This window comes from Oryx dammah, unplaced genomic scaffold, assembly GCF_014754425.2.
Source record: "Oryx dammah isolate SB20612 unplaced genomic scaffold, SCBI_Odam_1.1 HiC_scaffold_3, whole genome shotgun sequence".
NCBI lineage: Eukaryota > Metazoa > Chordata > Mammalia > Artiodactyla > Bovidae > Oryx > Oryx dammah.
The window spans coordinates 83,403,033-83,427,363 of NW_024070187.1; the positions used below are offsets into that span (position 1 = coordinate 83,403,033).

At 38.5% G+C, this 24,331-nt stretch overlaps 1 protein-coding gene across 6 annotated transcripts in view; it reads left to right on the forward strand.

The window, feature by feature from the left end:
- Positions 1 to 8,733: 8,733 nt before the first annotated feature.
- YTHDC1 (YTH domain containing 1) overlaps positions 8,734 to 24,331 on the forward strand; it is a 38,713-nt gene continuing 23,115 nt past the window's right edge. For 4 of the 6 annotated variants that reach the window (XM_040238306.1, XM_040238307.1, XM_040238308.1 and 1 more), the window contains exons 1-4: positions 8,734 to 9,133; positions 20,017 to 20,118; positions 20,489 to 20,817; positions 20,946 to 21,372. In XM_040238306.1, the coding sequence (XP_040094240.1) occupies positions 9,106 to 9,133; positions 20,017 to 20,118; positions 20,489 to 20,817; positions 20,946 to 21,372 (886 nt within the window). In that variant the 5' untranslated portion in view covers positions 8,734 to 9,105. The remainder of the gene's footprint in view (positions 9,134 to 20,016; positions 20,119 to 20,488; positions 20,818 to 20,945; positions 21,373 to 24,331) is intronic. The other 2 variants (XM_040238310.1, XM_040238312.1) reach the window with 1 other exon arrangement.

The following is a 24,331-nucleotide window of genomic DNA, read 5'->3' on the forward strand; positions in this document are numbered from 1 at the left end:
CCTTACTAGAAGATCAATCTTACCTGCTACTCAGTCCACATTGTGATGATTAGTTCAAATATTCAAGTGTTAATTATAGCTCAGTCACACAAAGAAAATGATCCTTGGTCTTAATTCACTCCTAAATCCTGCATTACTCGCATCACCTGTGGCCAGGAGTGACCATGACTTTATACAGATACAGCCACTGGGAGCTGTATATGTGAGAGCAGTGGTTTGCTGGAACTGGCTTATAATGATTTGTGTGCGTGTGCTCAGTCACTCAGTCATGGCCAACTCTTTGCAACCCTATGGACTGTAGCCTACCAGGTTCCTCTATCCATAGAGTTTTCCAGGCAAGAAAACTACAATGGGTTGCCATTTCCCACTCCAGGGAATCTTCCTGACCCAGGCATTGAACCTGCATCCCTTGCCTTGGCAGGCAGATTTTCTACCACTGAGCCACCTGGGAAGCCCTATACAAGAGCCAATTGTGAGATTTTCAGAAATTTTGCAAGCTGGTTGTTAAAGGGATTATTTAAAATTAGATTATATATGGAGTCTGTCAAGTATATTATCACCATGTTTATTTAACTTTATGCAGAGAACATCATGCAAAATGCCAGGCTGGATGAATCACAACCTGGAATCAAGATTGCTGGGAGAAATATCAACAACCTCAGATATGCAGACAATAGCACTCTCATGGCAGAAAGTGAAAGGAACTGAAGAGCCTCTTGATGAGGGTCAAAGAGAAAAGTGAAAAAGCTGGCTTAAAACTCAACATTCAAAAAACTAAGATTAGGGCATCAGGTCCCATCACTTCATGGCAAATAGAAGGGGAAAAAGTAGAAGCAATTACAGATTTTATTTTCTCTGGCTCCAAAATCACTATGGAAGGTGACTTCCTGCCATGAAATTAAATATACTTACTCCTTGGAAGAAAAGCTATGACAAACCTAAACAGCATATTAAAAAGCAGAGACATCACTTGGCCTCCAAAGGTCTGTTTAGTCAAAGCTATGTTTTTCCAGTAGTCATGTATGGATGTGAGAGTTGGACCATAAAGAAGACTGAGTGCCAAAGAATTGATGCTTTCGAATTGTGCTGAAGACTCTTGAGAGTCCCTTGGACAACAAGGAGATAAAACAAATCAATCCTAAAGGAAATCAACCATAAATATTCATTTGAAGGACTGATGCTGAAGCTCCAGTACTTTGGCTACCTGATGTGACAAACTGACTCAATGGCAAAGACCCTGATGCTGAGAAAGATTGAGGGCAGGAGGACAAGGGCCAGTAGAGGATGAGATGGTTGGATGGCATCACCAACTCAATGAACTTGAGTTTGAGCAAACTCCGGGAAACAGTGAAAGGGAAGCCACCTGGCATGCTGCAGTCGATGGGGTCACAAAGAGTTGGACACAATTTATCAATACTGAACAAAAAAGTTGTAAATAGATTATTTTAAAAACAAAAGTAATAAATTTCAAAACTCACCACTTTAATTCTTTCAACTAAAAGTTAATGCTGTCTCTGTTCTTGAGCTTATTTGTATTTTTATCTATTGCATCTGTGTTGTGAAAATACTACACAATTGTGTTACTGCACACTTTTCAACTGAACATATCACTTTGTTCATGATATGGTCTTACTTTGGTAGCTTGAAATAGGTCATCATGGAATTATCTGTACCATAGAAATTGGCAAACATTATACTTTTTCCTTCTGGAGAGCTGGTTGTTAAATATCTACCAGCTCACCACCAATTAAAGGAATCAAAACCCTTTATTATCTCCTTCCATTGTACTAGAAGACAAGTTCCTTCAAACTAACTACAACTGATAATACAATTTATGCTTCTACAGTTTTTTAAATTATTTTTTTAATTGAAGTATAAAGTGAAGTTGTTCAGTCATGTCCGACTCTTTGCGAACTCATGGACTGTAGCCTGCCGGAATCCTCTGTCCATGGGATTTTCCAGGCAAGAATACTGGAGTGGGTTGCCATTTCCTTCTTCAGGGGATCTTCTCGACCCAGGAATCAAACCCAGGTCTCCTGCACTGCAGGCAAACTCTTTACCTTCTGAGCCAGCAAGGAAGCCCAAAAATTGAAAGTAAATTGAGATATAGTTGGTTCAAAAAATAAAATGGTAGTTTTAAGGTTATTACTGCTAAGAGATGACTATGAGTTTGGATAGCTAGATAGCAGTTTGCATAGCCATGTTCACAAGTAACCACAATGAGAACAGCAAGTGTCATTGGACTACAGGGTAGACAGTGATTACCTGAGACAGGCTGGATGATATATTAAAAAAGAAAAAAAAGGAATATATAAATGTTTGTGCTCAGATGCTCAGTCATGTTCAACTCTTTGGGACCCCCTGAATCATAGCCTGCCAGACTCATCTGTTCATGGGATTCTCCAGGCAGGAATACTGGAGTGGGGTGCCATTTCTTTCCCAGGGAATCTTCCCTACCCAGGAATTGAACCAGTATCTCTTTTGTCTCTTGCATTAGCAGGTGGATTCTTTACCAGTAGGGCCACCTGGGAAGCCCAATATACAAATAAATACATAGTTTTCCTTTATAGAGTTACATTCCCTGGTGGCTGAGATGGTAAAAAATCTGCCTGCAATGCAGGAGACCCAGGTTTAATTCCAGGTCAGAAAGATTCCCTGGAGGAGGGCATGGCAACCCTCTCCAATATTCTTGCTTGGAGAATCCCATGGACAGAGGAGTCTGGTGGGCTACTTCAGTCATAGTTGGACATGACTGAAGCAACTTAGCACACACACATACAGGTATACTATGAAATGATTCTTGCAATGAAGTTAATATACATCTCTATCCGTTCACATAGTTATAGTAACTGTTTTTCCCCCTTCGGTGTGGTGAGAATACTTAAGATCTACCCTCTAAGAAAATCACGAGCATGTGTAAAATGAACTATGAACTAGTCACCATGCTGTACATTAGATCCTAGAACTTAGTCATCTTAAAGCTGTTGTGAAAGTGAACGTGAAGTCGCTCAGTTATGTCTGACTCTTTGTGACCCCGAGGACTGTAGCCCACCAGGCTCCTCCGTCCATGGGGTTCTCCAGGCAAGAATACTGGAGTGGGTTGCAATTTCCTTCTCCAGGGGATCTTCCCAACCCAGGAGTTGAACCCACGTCTCCCGCATTGCAGGCAGATGCTTTAACCTCTGAGCCACCAGGCTCTCCTAATATTGTATTCTCTTATTTTATTAAACTTATTTTTTAAAATATGTGTGTATGTATGTGTGTTAGTAACTCAGTTGTGTCTGACTTTTTGCTGCCTCATGGACTATTTAGCCCACCAGGCTCCTCTGCCCATGAAACTCTCTAGGCTAGAATACTGGAGTGGGTATCCATTCCCTTCTCCAGGGGATCTTCCCAACCCAGGGATTGAACCCAGGTCTCCTGCATTGCAGGCAGATTCCTAACCATCTCAGCCACCAGGGAAGTCTCCTTTTAAATAGATGTGTATATTTGTATTTAGCTGTGTCAGGTTTTTATCGCATCACGAGAGATCTTTCGATGAGGCGTACAGGTTCAGTAGTTGTGGCTCACTGGGTTTAGTTGCTCCTCATCATGTGGGATCTAGTTCCCCAACCAGGGATAGAACCCAGGTCCCCTGCACTGCAAGGAGGATTCTTAACTAGTGGACCGCCAGGGAAGTCTCTGTTATACTAAACTTTTTGATGTTATTTTATAAAGATACTTCATCCTTACCAGGCATAGGTGAAGATGGGAAAATAGAGAGGCAGGAGCATCACATCAGGTCCTATTAAATTAGCTCACATAGTACTTTACAGAGGCACTCAGGCTGGCAGTAAACAGAAAAGAGGGTGGAAGGCGAAGCCACGCTAGGCTTTATGCATCTGGAACTCCAGATAAGCATTTCAGTAAAAGATACAGACTCCTATCTCCTGCTCTCTTCTCACCTACATGCACTTGCTTAGAAATAGGAAATGTCCTCGTCTGCATCAAACTCTTCAGAATGAGCAGATACAAGGCCTCTAGTGGAAAAGGCCACAGACAATGACAGTGGGTCCCTCGGCTTCTTTACTACTGCCTTGAGCAACTATTTTAAACACAACTGCATGCTGTTCAATGTTAAGTTCAATTTAGAGATTTGCCTAAAATTCTTCATATGTAATTTTTAAAAATGAAATATTTCAAAGACACTGAAGACAGTAACATAACCCTCATATTAATGTATTAATAATTAATAATACTTAATGTAATGTATTAATGTAATTGCTTTGACATGTATTTCAGTTCTTTCTTATCTTTGAATAAAGCATATCTGATAAGCATTAACTCCTCCTTGTACCCCTTCTCAGTTCTACTCCTTCCTCACGTCCCATAATTTTGTATTTTTCATAATTATTTCTGTATAAAATAATACATTACATTTTATGTGTTTTTAACATTTAAACAATATTATGATAGCAATCTGAAAGCTCCTGTTTCACTTAACATTATGTTTTTGAAATTCAGCCATGTTTTAAATGTAGCTCTTGTTCATTTTTAATGCTCTATTATGTAACTATATGAATATAACACAAATTATCTATACATTTAATTCTGTATTCCATGCCTAGGTATGGTTATATCATACTTTCAGTTCAGTTGAGTTCAGTCGCTCAGTCATGTCTGACTCTTTGCCACCCCATGAATTGCAGCACGCCAGGCCTCCCTGTCCATCACGATCTCCCGGAGTTCACTCAAACTCACATCCATTGAGTCGGTGATGCCATCCAGCCATCTCATCCTCTGTTGGTCCCTTTTCCTTCTGCCCCCAATCCCTACCAGCATCAGAGTCTTTTTCCAATGAGTCAGCTCTTCGCATGAGGTGGCCAAAGTACTGGAGTTTCAGCTTTAGCATCATTCCTTCTAAAGAACACCCAGGGCTGATCTCCTTTAGAATAGACTGGTTGGATCTCCTTGCAGTTCAAGGGAGTCTTCTCCAACACCACAGTTCAAAAGCATCAATTATTTGGCGCTCAGCCTTCTTCACAGTCCAACTCTCACATCCATACATAACCACAGGAAAAACCATAGCTTTGACTAAACGGACCTTTGTTGGCAAATTAAGGTCTCTGCTTTTCAATATGCTATCTAGGTTGGTCATAACTTTTCTTCCAAGGAGTAAGCGTCTTTTAATTTCATGGCTGCAGTCACCATCTGCAGTGATTTTGGAGCCCCCCCAAAATAAAGTCTGATACTGTTTCCACTGTTTCCCCATCTATTTCCCATGAAGTGATGGGACCAGATGCCGTGATCTTCGTTTTCTGAATGTTGAGGTTTAAGGCAACTTTTTCACTCTCCTCTTTCACTTTCATCAAGAGACTTTTTAGTTCCTCTTCACTTTCTGCCATAAGGGTGGTGTCATCTGCATATCTGAGGTTATTGATATTTCTCCTGGCAATCTTGATTCCAGCTTGTGCTTCTTCCAGCCCAGCATTTCTCATGATGTACTCTGCATATAAGTTAAATAAGCAGGGTGACAATATACAGCCTTGACGTACTCCTTTTCCTATTTGGAACCAGACTGATCTATTAATCTGTCTTACTTTACCACACTGTGTTACTGTAGTTTTATGATAAGTGTTGAAGTCAGGTAGTGCTAATCCTCCAAATTGTTCTTGTTTTCGTAAATTATTTTGACTCTCCTAGACCCTTTTCACTTTCCTACAAATTTAATTTCACCTTGTCAATTTCTTTTAAGAAACTCCACTGGGATTTTGAATGAGATTGCTTTGAATTTATAGATCAATTCACAGAGGATTGACATCAATAGTGAGTCCTTCAATGCATGATGAGTATCTTTTCATTTATTTAGGTCTTCTTTAATTTTCTGTCTACACTGTTTTATAGTTTTCAGTATTCCTAAGTATCTTATATTTTTAATGCTATTGTAAATGATTTTAAATTTTATTTTCCAATTGTGTGTTGCTATATTTAGAAATACAATTGATTTTAACATATGGCATTTTATATTACTTCTCTAAGTGCCATGTAACAACATACCCCCAAGTTTAGTGGTTTCAAGAAAAACCTTTATCTTTTGTCATTTCTGTGGGTTAGGAATTTCAGAACCACTTAGCTGGGTAGTTCTGGCTCAGGAAATTGAGGTCAGATTAGGGCTGCAGTCATATGAAGGCTAATCACCTTGAAATTCTGTAGGTTGCATATTTACATTTTTTAATCTTTTCCAATATTCAAGACTCAACTTCCACATTTTGTTTCCTCTTGTGGCTAATTCTGGGCCTTGGTTTTAGTCTTTCTGTTATACAAATTAGCAACCATTAATAACTACTGTCTTGATCTGTTTATCTCATTCATGGTTATAAAATGATGATGTCCTAACTTGTAACATTACTTCACCCTGGACACATATTAGCTTGAATACCTCCCTAAACAGAAACTTTCTTTCATCAACTACTTGCCTGGCAACCATGAGATACAGTTCTAATTTGAAAGACAGTTTAAATGATGACTTCTCTTGTTTACCATTTTTCAAAATAATGAACTGGTTCCCTAGCATCACCCAAAGGGGACTGATAGATTTTTTTGAACTATGATGAATTCAAGGATTTAAACATATTTGGTTTATTTCAGTCCACTGCAATTTTATCTTTACAGCTGCTCAAAATGCCTCATAGTTTGATAGGGCCCTAGCATTCTCTTGCCTGGAAAATCCTATGGATGGAGGAGCCTGGTAGGCTGCAGTCCATGGCGTCACGAAGAGTCGGACATGAATGGGCAACTTCACTTTGACTTTTCACTTTCATGTATTGGAGAAGGAAATGACAACCCACTCCAGTGTTCTTGCCTGGAGATTCCCAGGGACAGGAGAGCCTGGTGGGCTGCCATTTATGGGGTCGCACGGAGTCGGACACGAGTGAAGTGACGCAGCAGTAGCAGCAGCAGCAGCAGCATTCTCTTAATGACAAGATGTTCTAGGTTCATATTGTATATTCCCTTTATTGATATTCTCTAAGACTCTGTACTGAGTTTACTTTACTCTTCACTCTATATAACCTTCCCAGGGCAAGAGAATCCAACTACCATTTTTTTTTTTTTCTGAATCCACACACTTCATTGATACATACTTCAGTCAGTAACATTGGACAAAGGTAAGGCAGCTGAGAGGGATGGTGGAGGAAGAGTCTTACTGGAAAGTGCCTGCCCCAATTAAAGGAATTAAGCTTCAATAAAAGCACACAAACACTGATGGTTCAAGATGTCTTAGGTTAGTAGGCACCAGTTTGCAACCTGTTCTATAGGACCTGGCCCTGGTCTGATTTAATAGTAAACATTGCAGAAAATGTTTCAGAGATGTTTAAGATTTTGCTGTTTTCCTCTTAGGTGTGCTGCTCATCTTGAACTTGTGTTGGCTTATTTTCACATTTTATAGGTGTGGGTCTGTGGAAAGCCAAAGGTGTTTTCCATCTCCCTCCGGTGGGCTCACCCCTGAAATTACTTCTCTCTGTAGATACTGAGATGCTTTTGTTTTTGGTTGGGTCCTGATTAGGCCCTTACTCCTAAAGATGTGGCCTGTCTCAAACATTATCTCAGCCACTTGCTCTCTCACTCATTATCTGGGTGGTAGCTCAGTGATGTTCTTTGTGGATCCTTGACCACACCAAGGCCTCTTTACTGATCAGAGCCTTTGGGTGTGCTGGTCTCTGCTAGAAGACCCTTATCTCCACCTTTTTCTGGGTATCAGTCTCAACTTCATCTCCTCAGGACTTTATATAAAAAGCCTTCACCTATCCCCCCTGCCTTGCCATATTAGCTTTTTCTTTCATACAATTCATCATGATTTTTAATTTTTTACTCATGCTTTGTCTTCCTCAGTAGAACATAAACTAATTCCTTGAAGAGAGAAACCAATCAAGGTCAAAGAACAAGGCAGCATAGATCCTTTCTTTAAATTTGTCATTAGTTTGATTTTATATCTTAACAATGTTACCCTTTTTTTTTTTTTGCGTTCAAATTTTCTTTCCCTTGTAAATTCAGTTATGGAACAGTGAAGCAAAATTACATTTTCATCTCTAAGACAATGAACTTTAAGCAAGTGTCCTCGAAGATCTTACTCTATCATGTAAAATGATTTTTGGTCACTTTCGTAGTTTTAATTTCTCAAGTCTGTTTAACTCAACTGTGTACCCTAGGAGCTCGATATATGTTTAAGTCAAATTTATGTGACTTACAAAGCTATTTTAAAATACAATATAATTCCTTTCCCCAGTAAAAAACAAAACTAGTAGGCTTTTGTTACAAGTGTGCTGATCGCATCCTGCGCTGCCTTTCGGTAAGCCTTCTGCACCAAGTTAGAAAGTACATCCTGTACTTAGTGGAGAAAGTGGTGGCCGCACAGGGACTGGCCCAGACTTGTGCTAAATAAGCCTTCAATTTTCAGAACTGAATCAGGTGTCCCGCGGAGAGACAGGAAGCATCTTTGCCTTGAGGCTGGAAGGTACTTTAATAGGCGCTTCAGGTGACAAAACTGAGAAACCTGGGAGTACGCAGGATAGCATGTAACTTGGAATACTTGATCACTAGAAACGAAACTCATTCCGGACTTCCGGGATGCGGGGGGGGGGGGGGGCGGCACGACGTGCGGACGTTACGTCACGTTCCCTTGCCCGTCCCGCCTCCTCGCCCCTCTTCGCACTGTGACGTTCCCAGGGAGGAACGTAGCGTAAACAGCGCAGGGCACTTCGGGAGCTGGATTGTTTCACGCAGGAAGCGGGCTCCATTTTAGCGCCGCCCGCCGTCGCCATCTGTTTCCCTCCCCCAACCCTCCGCCTCCTCCCCCCGCCCCCCGCGTCTTTAAGCCCCAACGGGAAGGCTGGGCCTAAGCTGCGGGTGGCTAGAGTGAAAGGAGGGAAGGGGAAAAGAGAGAAAGGGAAGAAGCGGGGAGAAAGGGTAAATCGGGAAGGCTAAGTGTAGAGGCCACGGTGCGGAGCGCGCAGCCCAGCGGACGGACTGACGGACGCGCCTATTTTGCCGCCGCGCCTGCGGCACCCGCGCGAGTCGCCTCGAAGCGGCCCCGGCGGTAGCAGCAGCAGCGGAAACAAGAGGGGAGCAATGGCGGCCGACAGCCGAGAGGAGAAAGGTTAGTGCGGAGAAAGGTGTCGAGCGGAGTCGGGGCTCTGGAGTGGTCGCCCGAACCGTGGTCGTCATTGTGAGTTGGGGGTTGAGGAGGTTAGCTTGCTCCGCGCGGAGCCGGTCTCCTCAAGGACCAGGCCTGCCCTTTCGTCCTCGGTCTCCACATGACCTAACACTTCATCTAGCCTTGGATTTTTTCTTTGATCCTAATTTCCTTCTTCACGTAACGTTTATCCGTCCTGGGCGCGGCTGAGAGAAGGCCTCTTCTGAGTTGCAGGCCCTTGGGTTTATTTCCTGGTAGTATTATGCGGAGGCAATGCGTATTTTCAGAACAGTCTTTTCTGTTAGGCTGAATTTCGAAAACCCTTAATGCCACGATTAAAGCTGGTAGTCTAGTAAGTAAAGATGTTTAAGACGTGGTATAGATAGATGATTAGTCCGGGGAAATGTCGACAAGTAATTTCTGGCTGTTCCTGTTAAGTAGGCAGTGGCAGTAATGGCCTGTTTGGTTACATATTTACTTATTATGGGAAAGGTAATGTTTGAAAAGATGATTATGTGCTTCAGGCCAGGCAGAAAAAATCTTGGCCCCTATTCTTAAAGACACGTTTTGCGTAGTTCCTGGAGGGTAACTAGGAACAAATGTAATTTATAGAGAGTCAGAGGGATACAATTGCTTTGAAATTTGGGAGGAATTGATGTTGCCAGAATGAAATATCAGTATTTCAATATTTTTTGAAATACTGGCTTTCCTGGCCTAGAAATGTTAATGTAGATCGAGAATCAATACAGTCTGAAGAGTAGTCTAGATTGGGTGGTGCGTTAAGGTTTTTTTACAACCCAAAGATTACTGTAATAGTTTTGGGAAGGATATAGCTGATTATTAAAAAATGTATACATATATGGCCAGCTGCTGCCCTGTATTTCTCGGATCTACCCTTTTGTGTGGCTAATTAACTTGGCCAGGGGAGCAATTTGTTAAATGGACTGTAGAGTCAAGTTCTATTAGATCTGTGATCTCTAATTTTGCTCCTTAAAAGAAGAAAGAGTCAGTGAACTGGAAAAATCAGTGAACTGTTCTAGGGATAGGGACAACCTTGGGAAACGGATTAGGTGGGAATATGTTTAAGATAACTGCTCCTCGTTTAAGCAGGAGATGGTGACTGGGTTTAGTAGTTAAATTTTCATTCCTTAAATGAGTCCTAAAAATCCTCTCCCCTCCTTTTTACCAATCCAGAAGGAATGCAATCATGGGATTGATTAAGTTTTAGTAGTTGAATTTTCCTTCCTTAATGAGCCCTGAAAATCCTCTCCCCTCCTTTTGAGAAATCCAGAAGGAATGTGATCATAAGATTGCATGATGTTAGTAAATAAAACAAAATGTTTTTAATTAGAAGTATAGTAGTAGTAAATAGATGATTTTAATCAGTAAGAATTAACTCAGTCAACAGTTGTTTCAAGAGTGTAGTCTATGAGCTGTGTGTGTGGGGTGGCAGGTGGGGGGTGGTGGTTGTGGTATGTGAGATGAGCTAGATAAAAAATGAGTAAAACTTGGTACTTCTCAAGAGTTCATTGTCTCAAGATGAACATAATTGTAAGTCAGTTATGGAGTAGACACAGTTGTACACGAGGAAAAAGAGTAGGTACTATATTATATTGAATTTTTTGCTTTAGAAATGGATTTAGAGGTGAAAATGTCTAACTACATGAATACTTAGGATAAATTGTCCAGCTTTTGAAAGGCCTCACATTTGTGTAGTTTTTAAAAACTTAATTTTCATAATTGAGCTTATTTCAAGATTTATGATAAAAATGCTTATCTTATAGTTTAAGATTGTCTATAATTTACTAGGAAAGCTAGCAGATACATACCTACTGGAGTTGCTTATTTAATTTTGAAATGGGAACATTTCTAGAATAGCCTACTTTGCAAATGAGGAAACTGAGGCCTACGGTGTCTTACTTTCTTTTATTTGTCAAACAGCTGGAAAATAGCTAGAATTAGAATTAATACTTGACTTTATTTTCACATTGAACAAGGAAAAATGAGCAGCTCAGTACTTACTGTCATCCCTTGTTTTGAATGAAACGTTAAGAAATTATGAAGATAAGCCCTGTAAGAATCTTAGACGTGGCACAAACCTTAGGCCTTTCTTTAAAGATTCTATAAGTGGTGTAAGATCTTGGTAAGAAATGAGTTTAGGTTGCAAAAATTTGCTGTAAATAACAGAACAGTTAAACTTTTGGTCATAAACTCCTTGTATTATTGGGCTTTGCACATTTGCTACGTAATAAGCAGACATTACCTTGTATAAATGCTTCTGTAATACCTGTACCTGAAAGCTCAAGCCTGTAATTGGAGAAATTGCCTGCTTAATTCCTGTGGTGATTATCCAAAATGGAGATTTGGAAGATGTTGAAATGTTGGTGGTATTATCGAATGTTATTTGCCGCTTTTCTGTATAAACATCTTCGCATTTTATTTAAGTTCTTAAAAAGTTCTTTCTGGAGAACAGTTACACAAGTTTAATATATCTAAAATGTGGATAATGAGGTACCACTTTAAAAAGTAACATTTTTTTTGCGTGTTACCCAACTGGAAGCTCCATGAGGGCCAGGAATATGTCTGTCTTGTTTACCCTATTCCTGGTGTACAGTAATTGTCTCAGTACCTTGAATAAATGATTTACAAAATTGTAGTTAGTTCAAGGTTGGACTTCATTAAAAACTGACTAGTTATATGATATTTGCTGTTTATGTCCAAAGTTGAGTTTCTCAGTTTATACATAACACATGTTCATGCAAGTACATATAAATATGTGCATTTGGTAACACACACACACAAGTCCACACTCTAGTAAGTCCTTAGGGCTAGATAGTGTTCGTTCACTTTAGTTAGGGCTTTATAAAGCATAGAGTATGTTTGATATTCCAATATATTTGTTTTATCCATGATAGACGTAGGACAGAAAGCTACAAATGCTCTCCATAGACTTCAGTTGTTTGTTTTTTGAAAGACAGGAAGTTTGGATGGGATGGGAAATCCAAGTCTCTTCTTTGAGAAGATTGACAATTTTGAATGACAAAAAAATAACTGAGAGACTGGTCTAATCTAAAACAAAACAGAATGGGAGGCTCCAGGAAATGTTGCTCCATTGCCAAACCCCACTATAACTATATTAACTGAAGTAAAATAACAACCGTAATGTATTGGTGCCCTATGTTAGACACAAAAAGCATACTATATTTAACTGCTCAGTTTTTTTTGTTTGTTTTTCCTCCCTTTAAATACTTAAGGTCTTAGTCTGAACCTGGATCCTGAAATAAATAGTACTCTGTATTTCCTGATCCAGAAGCTTCCAGAGTCCAAAAAAACAAAAAACGAACCATTTCTCAGATAAAGATTATTTTCAGCAGTGATATCCCTGGAGTTAAGGATTGTGGTCTTTCAGGCCAGGAATTTCAAGGTTGAAGTATAATTCTGGTAGAGTGGAAGGAGTACTAAGTTGCAAAAATTTGCTGTAAATAACAGAACAGTTAAACTTTTGGTCATAAACTCCTTGTATTATTGGGCTTTGCACATTTGCTACATAATAAGCAGACATTACCTTGTATAAATGCTTCTGTAATACCTGTACCTGAAAGCTCAAGCCTGTAATTGGAGAAATTGCTTGCTTAATTCCTGTGGTGATTGGATTCAGAAGTGTGAGATTTTATTCACAGTACTTGAATTCATTGGGCTTCTTTTTGGAATACTTGTTCCATACATAACCTTCTAAAGGTTAAAAACTACTTTGAAAGCCAGTTAGATTTTAAAGTTCCTGTGCTTATCTTATCCAAACAAATACTCCCATCTACAGAAGACAAGCCTTGTTGACCAACACAGTTTTGAACAGGTTCTCTAAAAACAGTGATTTTTTTTCTTTCTTTGTTTTGTGTGTTGTATTGTGGATCTGTATATTTATCTCAAAACTCAGTTTGTTAGTAGTTTGTGATGGTAACATAAGATTATGCTTGCTTAACCAGTGATGATAATGAAGTCCATGTATGAACATCATATATTGCGTATGCAAAGCATTCACAGATGATTGTATTTCCATAAGGGAATCAAGCTAGCAGCAGCGTGCTTTGTTTTGTTTTAAATCAAGGAGTATTTGAAAGTCAGACAATTCAAGTAGAAATCTGAATTTGGAAATCCTCTTGAAAATTTATAAGATCTGACAGGGTACTTGCATTTCTCTTAAGACAGTGAATCCACTGGAGTTGAGTAGGGTTGTCCCCTTTAGCATTCCTGCTCTTTCACAAGGTATCTGTGTACTAAAAGTATATATGTTTGGTGTTCCTGTTACCTCAGTGTCTTGAATTGAACCTTAAATTTTTTTGTAGTTACTTAATATCAGTGTTGTTTAAGAGTTACGGGTATATGCATTCTAGGGTCAGGCGGATAAACTGCTTTTTTAATAGAGTGTGTGTGTGGCAAATAGATGGAGAAACAGTAGAAACAGTGGCAGACTTTATTTTCCTGGGCTTCAAAATCACTGCAGATGGTGATTGCAGCCATGAAATTAAAAGACTCTTGCTCCTTGGAAGAAAAGCTATGACCAGCTTACACAGTATTAAAAAGCAGAGACATTACTGATAAAGGTCAGTACAGACAAAGCTATGATTTTTTCAGTAGTCATGTATGGATGTGAGAGTTGGACTATAAAGAAAGCTGAGCGGTGACGAATTGATGCTTTTGAACTGTGGTGTTGGAGAAGACTCTTAAGAGTCCTTTGGACTGCAAGGAGATCCAACCAGTCCATCCTAAAGGAAATCATTCCTGAATGTTCATTGGAAGGACTGATGTTGAATCTGAAACTCCAGTATTTTGGCCACCTGATGCGAAGAACTGACTCACTGGAAAAGACCCTGATGCTAGGAAAGATTGAAGGCAGGAGGAGAAGGGGACGACAGAGAATGAGATGGTTGGATGGCATCACTGACTCAATGGACATGAGTTTGAGTAAACTCTGGGAGTTGGTAATGGACAGGGAGGCCTGGCGTGCTGCAGTCCATGGGGGTCGAAGAGAGTCTGACATGACTGAGTGATTGAACTGAACTGTGTGTGTCTTAGTCGCTCAGTTGTGTCTGACTCTTTGTGACCCCATGGACTGTAGCCCACCAGGCTCCTCTGTCCATGGGGATTCTCCAGGCAAGAATACTGGAGTGGATTGCCATGCCTTCCTCCAGGGGATCTTCCCAACTCAGGGGTCGAACCCAGGTCTTCCATATTGCTGGCAGATTCTTTACCATCTGAGCCACCAGGGAAGCCCTGTGTAATACAGTAGGTAATGGCAAGGGATAAGTATGGTCTATGTTCAGGAAATATTGGTAAATACCCTGATGTAAAAAACATAAAGCTGGATTGCCTCATGCACAGCTTTGACATAAATTACCTTGTCTGTGTCTTTACCAAAGACTCTCAGGACTGCTCCATCTGGTGGTTTTCAGGTAAGAATCTGGGCCCTTAGTGATCAAATAGTCTTTTATTAAAATGTAGAATTTATGTTCTTACTTTAAACCCTTGGAGCTTTCAGAAACAAACCATCCAAGAGCTAAATACATTTTACAGGCTCTTAATGTATAACTTTGAATGGATTTGAACTTTTAACTATAAATGGGAATACTGTTTGTGTTTCATTTGAGTTACTTTGTAGCATCGACACATTGTGAAAAATTCATTTTTTGCTGTGGCTTTAAAAGGGTCTTTTTTTTTTTTTTTTAAAGACTTTATATAGATTTCTTAAAAAATAAATAAAGCACTTTAAATACTGCATTTGAGGGGCTTCCTTGGTGGTCCAGTGGTTAAGAGTCCACCTTGCAATGTAAGGGACTTGGGTTCGATCCTTGGTTGGGGAAGATCCCACATGCCACAGAGCAGCTAAGCCCATGCGCCATAACTGTTGAGCCTGTGCTCTAGCGCCCGGGAGTCTCAACTGCTGAGCCCATGTGTTGCAGCTGCTGAAGCCCTCGCGACCTAGGGCTTCTGCTCTGCAACAAGAGACGCTACCGCAGTGAGAAGCCCATGTGCCGTCACTCCTGAGTCCAAATTCTAGAGCCTGTGCAATGAGAAGCCACCACAATGAGAAACTCAAGCACCACAAAAGAGTAGCTTTTGTGCAGTGAAGACTCACCACAGCCAAAAAATAAAAATAAATAGATCTTTAAATAAATAAATTCATCTAAAAATCCTATTAGGAAATGCTGCATTTGAATTCTTAACCAGGCATCTGCTAATTTATTTTATTCATTTTATTGCTAATATTCTTATGGTGCTGCTGTCAAACTACTGTGACGAAGTTGAACATGTTCATATCACTGTGCAGAATAATGTTAAATTTCAGGATAAAACGAGTGATTTAAAGCATAAAAGAAGTCACACTGGAGCACCAGTGGTTGTTACTTTCTCTCTTCTTCCCCAAAAGGATGTACCAGGGGTAGGTTAATCTTTCATAGTAGTAACTTCTGAGATTACTAAAATAATCCTTTATAGCTAATTCATTTTAAATTAAAAACATGAATTAAAATACATACAAAGTGTACATTTTCTGGCCAATGAATGGTCATAGGAAGCAGTTAGCTTTATAACCTAATACTCTCTCATTATTTTAAGAATACATCTTACATTTATAATTAAATAAGCAAAACTGGTGATAGTTTGGATAACACCTTCCAAGTATTTGGAACATTTCTTCCGCAGTAGTTGGAGTCCCTGGCTCCTCTCTTTGAACCTGAGTAGACTTTTATGATTGTCTTGGAGTAAAATACTATGGCCCTTTTTCTTTTGGGCTGTATTAATATATCTAGAGCTGTAAACCACCACGAAAGAGGTTGACCTATGCTGAAGCTGTCATGGTAGAGGGTGCCATTTGAAAAGCATGCCCTAGGAGCCCCAGCTGTTTTGAATCTACCCAGCCAGTGTGAATAAGCAAGCCTTCAGATGGTTTTAGCCATCCTTTAACTGCAGCCACATGCGAGACTTTAGTTGAGCTTCAGAACTATAAGCAGTAATAATAAATGACTGTATTGTTTTAAGTCACCAAGTTTTGGGATAGCATGTTAAATTTACTGCAGTAGTCAGAATATTTGTATATTTGTGTTATTGAGAGAAGAGGATTTTGTTTTATATTCAAGACTATATTTTGTGTATCATGTACCCTAGTCGTTATTAATGCAAGGTTCAGGAGGGTCAAATACCCGCCCCCCACCACCCCCCGTCCCCACCCCAAACAGTGATCCTTTTATTCTAAATACCTCTTATCAGAGGTGAAGAAACTGGAGCTCAGATTGGGACTTCCCCAAAGATACCTAGCTCTTGAATGATGACCTGGATTTTCTTCCTTTCAAACACAAATCTCATCTGTATCATATTTCAGAAAATAAAAGATTTCAGTGGTGGAGAAAAGTAACAAATACAATCTTTTGTATCAGGGAGTCAGAAAATAATATTTTAGGCTCTGTAGGCCTCATAAGGTCTTTGTTGTATATTCTTTTCTCTTTTAAAAACAGTCTTAAAAATGTCGAAATCATTCTTGTCTTGCCAATCAAAAATAGGCCGTGGGCTGAATTTTGTCCTGCAGGTCTTAAGTTTGCCAATTTTGTGATAAATTCAGTTACATTTTTGTTGTCCTAGAGTATAAAATGGGTAAAAATTTGTAGACATCAAAGGAGGATATTATAGTTGAACTTAAAGTAAATTTAAGATGCTGCAATGTTTGGGATACAGGGCTTTGTGATGCACTAATTTGAAATTAATTACTAGTGCACCCAACCTTTCAGTGATGCTTTGTGGTTTTTTCTTACACTTTGTTTAAGGGTACTTCTATTGTTTACATGTAATTTAACCATATATTTAGAAAGCCTGAACTCTGGACAAGTGAATTCGTATAACTTGAACTTCTGAGCTTCTTATTTCTTTATCTGCAAAGTAGTCTATCTAAAATATACTTTATGTGTATCATGTATGATATGTATGAAAGTGATAAAATGTTGGAAAAGCAAGTATTGGTTAGTATTTTAAAAATTTGTAAATACTTTCTAAAACTGCAACTAATCTTTGGGTTTGTCTAATAAAATTATTTATTGAAGTTTTTAAAGAGAATAGTACTCTTTTTGTAGGGAAACCATAATTTAGCATGTCTAAAATTTAAATTGATATAATCAGCTTCACAGTATTTCTTTCTGTGTTAGATTTAGCGTGTATAAAAGTATATAATTTCATGTGACTGTTCAAGCTTTTGGGTGGATATTTCTAATCAAGAACTAGCAATTTCTTGTAAAGATTTAGGTAGCACTGTATTAATTGTCTTATTTGCTGTCATGTCATAGTTGTTTGGTTTTTTTTTTTCCCTTTTGGTTCTACAGATGTCTTATCTTTCAGGATTTGTTGGACCCACTTTTTACTGACTAGAGAAGTTTGACCCAAAGATTGCTCAATATCTGAAAAACATGGATTTCTAAAAATCAAATTATATGTTTTTATTCTTTATTTATAATATAAATGGCAACCCAGTCCAGTACTCTTGCCTGGAAAATCCCATGGACGGAGGAGCCGGGTAGGCTGCAGTCCATGGGGTCGCTAGGAGTCGGGCATGACTGAGCGACTTCACTTTCACTTTTCACTTTCATGCATTGGAGAAGGAAATGGCAACCCACTCCAGTGTTCTTGCCTGCAGAATCCCAGGGATGGGGGAGCCTGGTGGGCTGCCGTCTCTGGGGTCGCACAGAGTTGGACACGACTGAAGCAACTTAGTAGTAGCATCCAAAAATTGTGTTTGCACTGTTCAGGTTTCGAGGGGATTGTCTTCAGTGAAAACATGAACCTAGAGGATGAGAGAAACCATTTTGGTTTACATATCTTGATTTTCAGTAACATTTAAAAAAAAAAAAAGGAAGCTGTCCATATAGTATATATTCATTTTAGAAAAATAGTAAAGTACAGGGAAGCATTTTTATGGCTCAAAGAAATCAGTTACTATGCTGTTTCAGGCATATGTAATTTTCAGTGTTCTAAGTAGCAACTGTGGCTCCAAGTACAGAAGACTTGTTTTCTGTATCCTGTGTCACCTTGCTTCTCCTCTTATTTTACCTACATTATCTGCTTTAGTTCTCTTCATTCCCTGATTTGAGTTATCTCTAACCTATTCAAAGACCTCAGGTTAATAAACCTTGTTACACTTTGAGTGGGCTTTGCTTTTTGGCTAGAGCCATGGGTACAGTTGTCCTGTCTCATCAGTTTTTATGATTTTATACCTCTTGTTATGGCACCTTAAATTTGGAAAGATATTTTTGATGCTTGTATGCTTAGTGTTTAAAATGTTAACCATTAGCTTAGTGCCTTATTTGGGGGAAAAATCAGTTTAAAGTAGTAAATACATAATTGCATATATTTCTAAGAATTTTTTTGTCCTATTAGACAGGATAGGGGGTATGAAGGGGGGTGGGATGATGAAACTGAGTTGTAAGTTTTCGTGATCATTGAAAGTATCAGTTATAGTCAATGGTTCCTTTGTCTGGACAAGTTATACTTTTTATAGTCCAAACCAGCAGCCTCAAATGTTTCTGGTTATGTACCCCATCACTAATTTCCTTCTTTTAACCTGCTTCGACTTTATTTCAGACAACAGGATAGCTGTAGCAATAGTACAAAGATTTTTTTTTGCTTTTCAACCACATTTCACATGTTAACATTTTTTACCATATTTGTCTTTCTAATTCATTCACACTCCCATCTTTTGTCTGTTGTAGACAGGATGCTTCTTTGGTCCTAAATACTTATGTATATATATTCTAAAAAGTGGAATTCTCTTTTACTTAACAGTAGTACTATCAAAATCAGGAAGTTAACATTGATACTTGTAGTCTGCAGACCTTATTTAGATTTCACTAGTTTTTCCAGTTAAGTCTCAGATCATGTGCTGTATCACATGTCTTTTAGTCTCCTTTAATTATCTGAAGTGTTTTCCTACTGTTTGTATTTCATGATATTGATGTTTTGGGATGCCTATAAATTTGGGTTGGTTTTGTATTTGTTTCTTTATGTATAGGTTTAGGTTTTGCATTTTGCATAGGAATATTGCAGAATTGTTCCATGAGTAGTGCGTCATACCAGGGTCCATGATACTGCTTTGACCCACTGTGGGTGATGTTAACTTTGATTACTTGTTTAAGCTGCAGTCTGCCAGAGTTTCTGAATTGTAAAGTGGTAATCAGTAAGTGTTTTTCCCAAAATAACAATCTTTGATAAATACGCATGCTGTCTCTTCAGTTGTGCCTGATGCTCTGTGACCCCATGGACTGTAGCCTGTCAGGCTCCTCTTCTCCATGGGATTCTGCAGGCAAGAATGCTTGAGTGGGTTGCTGTGCCCTTCCCCCAGGGATCTTCCAGACCCAGGGATCAAACACATCTCTTCACATCTCCTGCATTGGCAGGCGGGTTCTTTACCACTAGCACCACCCGGGAATCCCTTTGATAGATATGTTTATTTAAAAGTTATGCACCTGTATTGTTTTTTTTTTGTGTGTGTGTGTGTACAGTTTAAAGCAGTTGACAAAAACTAGAGATGAAAGGATGACGCACAAATAAGTTCTCACTTTTTCTTTTTGTACTCCCAGTATATCCTTTCATACCCTATGTGATATATACTCTAGGCTTTGTAGACCAGGGCTCTGTATCATATCCTCTACTTTGTATGGTTTTATAGGAATTATTCTTGTGTCTTGATCCTGAAGTAAAAGCTCCTTAAAGGTTATGTTCTCATACTTAAATAGCTTCACAGTAAGTACTCAAAAATAAGTACTTAATGGTAATGATTTTTCCCCATTACTCTTTAATTTCCTTGCTTTCAGATGGAGAACTTAATGTTCTAGATGATATTTTGACTGAAGTACCAGAACAGGATGATGAACTCTATAATCCAGAGAGTGAACAAGATAAAAATGAGAAAAAGGGTAAGATTTCTGTTTATTTTGTTAAAATAACAGTGTACATAGAGATAAATATCTTAAGTCTTTGCTTTTGTACTTGTTCCTTGAGGCTCTTAACACCAAAAGCACAATCATAACAAGCAGTGGTACCCAATTCCACATGAAAGAGAGTAATATATATTTTTTCAAACATGTGAAATGTCTCAGATAAGTGAATATATTCCCGTATTTGGAAGCTGTGTTTTCTTTATGATTAACTTTGGAGTACAAATATTTCAGAAGACATTTTAAAGAAATGAGGCTTTTTTTTTTTTTCTCTCTGATATATTTACTTGTTGAACTTTGGTGAAATAAGTCTTAATACCCAAACTTTTTTTTTTTTGGTATTTTCAAGGTTCAAAAAGAAAAAGTGACCGAATGGAATCTGCTGACACAAAGCGACAAAAGCCTTCTGTTCATTCAAGGCAGTTGATTTCTAAGCCGCTGAGCTCATCAGTTAACAACAACAAAAGAATGGTTAGTACAAAAGGAAAATCAGTCACAGAGTATAAAAATGAGGAATATCAAAGATCTGAAAGAAACAAGCGGTTAGAAGCTGATCGGAAGATTCGTTTGTCAAGCAGTGCCTCCAGAGAACCTTATAAGAGTCAACCAGACAAAACTTGTCTGCGGAAAAGGGATCCTGAAAGGAGGGTCAAATCCCCTACACCAGATGATTCTGAGGTAGTAAATATTATTGCAGATATAATACAGAAAGCAATTGTTTCATTTCTGTTTGAGGCTAGAACTGTTTATTCACTCTGACCTTGTGTGTTGTATGACTGCTGATTCCCTTTTTCTTTAAACATCAGAGAATTGGGCTTGAAGTGGATAGACGTGCAAGCAGATCCAGCCAGTCTTCTAAGGAGGAAGTGAACTCTGAAGAATATGGCTCTGACCACGAGACTGGCAGCAGTGGTTCTTCTGATGAGCAAGGCAACAACACTGAGAATGAGGAGGAGGGGGTGGAAGATGTGGAGGAAGACGAAGAGGTAGAAGAAGATGCAGAGGAAGATGAAGAGGTGGATGAAGATGGAGAGGAGGAGGAAGAGGAAGAGGAGGAGGAGGAAGAGGAAGAAGAGGAGGAAGAGGAAGAAGAAGAATATGAACAGGATGAGAGAGACCAGAAGGAAGAGGGAAACGATTATGACACTAGAAGTGAGGCTAGCGACTCTGATTCCGAATCTGTTACCTTCACGGATGGGTCTGTCAGATCTGGTTCAGGAACAGATGGATCAGGTACTAATTTTTATATGTAAAAGTTTGTCTTTATTTTTTAATTGACCCGATAGGTGTTTTTTCTTGAATATTTTAAAATTGAATTATGATATTTGAGGCACTGTGGGATGTTAGTAAGACTGTCCTGTGTTTTTGTTCTTTTTTTAAAAAAATACGGTGTGTTTTGGGATGTATTATGCACTTGAATAAGATTTACATATCTTAGTAAAGGTGTTTTTCAGCTCCAAATTGATTGTATTGCAAATGCACATTACTTCATTTGTTTCTCTAATAAGGAAATATATCTGAGATTTTTAATGTTACAAATTCTTAGATTTACATACTAGTCGACACCAGCTTTTTTAAACACTGCTGTACTTAAAGTATATTCATATGGAACCTATCTGCTAGGTATTACGGTATTTTCATGTTAAATGCCTCTAGATTTCCATAATGTGGCAACGGAAATCAAAATAACTTTGTTTTTCTCTTGGGAGCATGAAGTTTTATTTTTATACCTTTGGGTTGACTGACTGGGGCAATGCCTCCAGAGGGCTGGGTGTAAAAGGTATTAGATGGAAAATAAGAGTATAAAATTCTTACGGATAGTTGTAGTCACTAGGCTGAAGGGACCCTCTTTGGGGGAGAAATTCAGAAGGTAGAGCAAGGAGAGGTCAGGGTCCTTAAAGAACATTGGCCACTAATGATGATTCTAGTCCCATGGCCGTCTTAATGTAAAGGTGCAACCAGATCTGCTACATAGGCCAAATGTAACAAACATTGGAATACAAGAAAAGTTCTATTCTTTTGATATATGTAATAGTTACAATGTCATTATAGAATTTTATCATTTTAGTAGCACATTGTTGGTTAATCATATTCTTAATAGTATAAATGTTAGAGCAGATGGCCAGGTATTCTCCAGTTGGCAGCTGAAGTGGTGCTAGCCTTTTACTTACCAGAGTCTAGGTTTGGGAGTTAGGTTTTTGAAGGTGGTTAAAGAGTTAAACTGAACAGATGGGTAGTTGGGTTTAATAAAAAAAAAAAAAAACTTGTGGAATCTATTACTATTATTCCATCATACTTTGCATAGACTGATGGGATATGCATTTATGATAATAGATGGAGAACACAAATTGCATTGAAAGTATGAATGAGTGTTCTTTTATTGTGGAGAATGTGTGAAAATGTAAAAGTAGGGACATTTTATTGTAGGAATCTTCTTTTTGGTCTCTACATTAGGAATGATATTTCTTAGACTTGAATGTTTATCTTGTTTAAGTTAAATAGGGGAGACTTATTTGGAGAAGGGAATGGCTACCCATCCCAGTATTCTGGCCTAGAGAATCCATGGACAGTAGAGCCTGGGAGGCTACAGTGCGTTGGGTTGCAATGAGTCGGACACGACTGAGCGAGTAAACACGAACACCAAGGAGATTGTATAAATAGATCAGACCTGAAATCATGTGTATTTTTAATAAGCTCCTAGATGCTAATACTTAGCAAGATACTTATTCATACTTTTATGTTTTTTGTAGATTAGACATTTTGTATTGAATACTAGCCAATGGTTTTTAGAAAACCTGGATATTAAAACTGTTAAAGAGATTTATTGTTAGAGATACCTGGAACTCTTACTTTCCTTATTAAAGGAAGCTTTGTGACTTTTCTTTGGAAGAACTCTTACATGGAACATGTTTTAAAGACTATTTAGTATGCAGGATATTATTATTTTTATCACGGAGCAGTTTCTATTACTGTGAAAGAAAAAGAACCTGAAACTCTTTAAAAGAATACAAAGGATGACAATTTAGTTTCCTTGTCATGAATTTCCTAGACTCTGGTTTATTTTACCTTATTTTTTCCTCAGAACTTTAGCAACTTCCTTTTATAATAAAAGTGACACAGTTGGTGCTTGTTAAAAGTTATTTTTTAGGTGGACTGTTTTTTTGATCTGAGAATAATAGTCAGGAGAGGGGATCATAAACTTAAGAGCAGTGAAAGTTAGTTGTACAAAAAAGATAAAAACTCTTTGGAGATTTTTCATGGTAATAGAATATTTAACATTATATAAAAACTTGGGCAAGATCTGCTTCTCTTATTTTTCCTGCCTTAGTTGAGAGATTCTTTTAGTACTTAGAATCATAAAGTATTATTTTTAAACAGAAATAGGAGTTGTATTATTTTTTGTGATCAATTTGTAATGTTTGGAAATGTTAGTCACTCAGTTGTGTCCGACTCTTTGCAACCACATGGACTGTAGCTCCCCAGGCTCCTCTGTCCGTGGAATTCTCCAGGAGAGAATACTGGAGTGGATCACCATTCCTTTCTCCAGAGGATCTTCCCGATCCAGGGTTGAACTTGGGTGTCCTGCATTGCAGGCAGATTCTTGACCATCTGAGCCACCAGGGAAACCCTGTAATGCTTAGATTCCCTAGCTGTTCAAATAGGCAAAAGTAAAAGAAATATGTTAGACATTTTGAAAGAAATAATTTACAATGATTTTTTTTAAAACAAAGTTTATTTTTCTAGTCTCCTTCATGTGCATGTTAATTGATTCAATGAATTCAGTTCCTTCTGTATGCTAGACTCTATGAGAATGTGTAGTCAGTGAACAAAACAGACATGATGAGAAAGAGATTTGGGATGTGACAAAAACTGTTTCTCATCTGTTTGGTTGAGGTTTTCAGTTATTTTGTACCAAAACTTCAGTTTAATTTCTTTTGAAGTCTTAACAGTTTACCCCAAGGGAGAGGATTTTAAAACTTGAAAGTTAGGCCTCATTCAAAGCTGGCAAGCCTAGGAATACTTTTTTCTATAGCTAATTATATGAATATCAGTATGTTCCCTATGGGGTCGCACAGAGTTGGACACGACTGAAGCGACTTAGCAGCAGCAGCAGCAGTATATTCCCCAGTTGCTAGCTTTAAATGGGCTTGGTTTTGAAATTGTGTCAGTATGTACTGCCTTGCCTTTCCCT